This window comes from Sphaeroforma arctica (genome assembly GCF_001186125.1).
Source record: "Sphaeroforma arctica JP610 unplaced genomic scaffold supercont1.8241, whole genome shotgun sequence".
NCBI classification, from domain to species: domain Eukaryota; class Ichthyosporea; order Ichthyophonida; genus Sphaeroforma; species Sphaeroforma arctica.
The window spans coordinates 1-1265 of NW_014032317.1; the positions used below are offsets into that span (position 1 = coordinate 1).

Sequence of the window (1265 nt, forward strand, 5' to 3'; positions counted from 1 at the left end):
TATATGTATATGTATATATTATATATATTATATGTATATTATATATATGTGTGTATGTGTGTGTGTGCGTGTGTGTGTATGTGTGTAAATCTATTACAGTATATGCTGTACATACTCGCAAACAATATAGTAATGCGGCCTTTTTTCTCGACACACAGAGCATCTGAGCTAGAGCTAGCCGCCATTCAGATGATCGCGAATGGTTACACGGCTTTCCTCAGTGCAGACGGCACGTACGTCAAGAACGCAGAAGGCACTCCTCTGTTCAGAGACGCACAGGGTGGTGTGGTGACTATTGCTGGAGAGGTATGTTGTGGTCCAACCTCGCTTGGACTTCTAATCTGAGTTACTATTGACATTAAATGGATTATATCTTCCTTAAACAGGCATGAGAGAAATAGGTTGGAAGTAGTATCATACAGTTCATAGTTTTATATACATTGTATATAGTTCATAGTCATATATACACTTTATACAGTTCATAGTCCTATCTCCATGCATTTGCTACCCTCCGCACTGGTGGTGTCCGTATGCCCGCCTACGCGCCTATCCATTCCGTATGAAACGTATCACAGCTCACATACCTCCTTTACGCATTGGATATTCGTTTAACTGTCTCAATACAGACGGTATCAGCATTCCACTGCACAGTTCATATATTTGAATACGTATATATACCTTTTTTTCCCTACGTATACGTATTCCTGCCTTTAAACATACGGTGGTCGCAAATCTGTGTACGATTTTACATTCATACATATACCTACCTTCACATAGGCGGTACCGGCAGGATCGTCCGCATATGACAGTACAGGCAACCAAATACCCGCCTTTGACGCCAACGGACAGCCTATGATGGACTCTAGCGGCGGCTCTGTCTACGCCGATGTCTACGGAACGCCAATTATAACAGAAACGTAAGTCATATGCAGATGTCTATATGCATTGCAAAGATCTAGGAAATGGAATGGATGTGGATACCTACTTGGTATAATGTATATACCTCTCTAGTATAGTGTGTATACCTACCTAGTATAGTATATATATACGTATACAGTATGCTCGAAGTGTTGTCTGCATATATCTCTGGCTTTTATATATATATATATATATATATACGTGTATGTATATATATATACGTGTATGTATATATATATATATATATGTGTGTGTGTGTGTGTGTGTGTGTATGTGTGTATGTATGTATGTATGTGTGTGTGTATGTCTGTATGTCTGTATGTATGTATGTGTGTATATATATAAAT

At 38.7% G+C, this 1265-nt stretch overlaps 1 protein-coding gene across 1 annotated transcript; it reads left to right on the forward strand.

The window, feature by feature from the left end:
* Positions 1 to 132: 132 nt before the first annotated feature.
* On the forward strand, positions 133 to 307 carry SARC_16510 (hypothetical protein; the record flags this gene model as incomplete). The annotated part of the gene is made up of 1 exon (XM_014289384.1): positions 133 to 307. A coding segment is annotated over one exon (175 nt), but the record flags the coding sequence as incomplete, so codon positions are not given.
* Positions 308 to 1265: the final 958 nt, after the last annotated feature.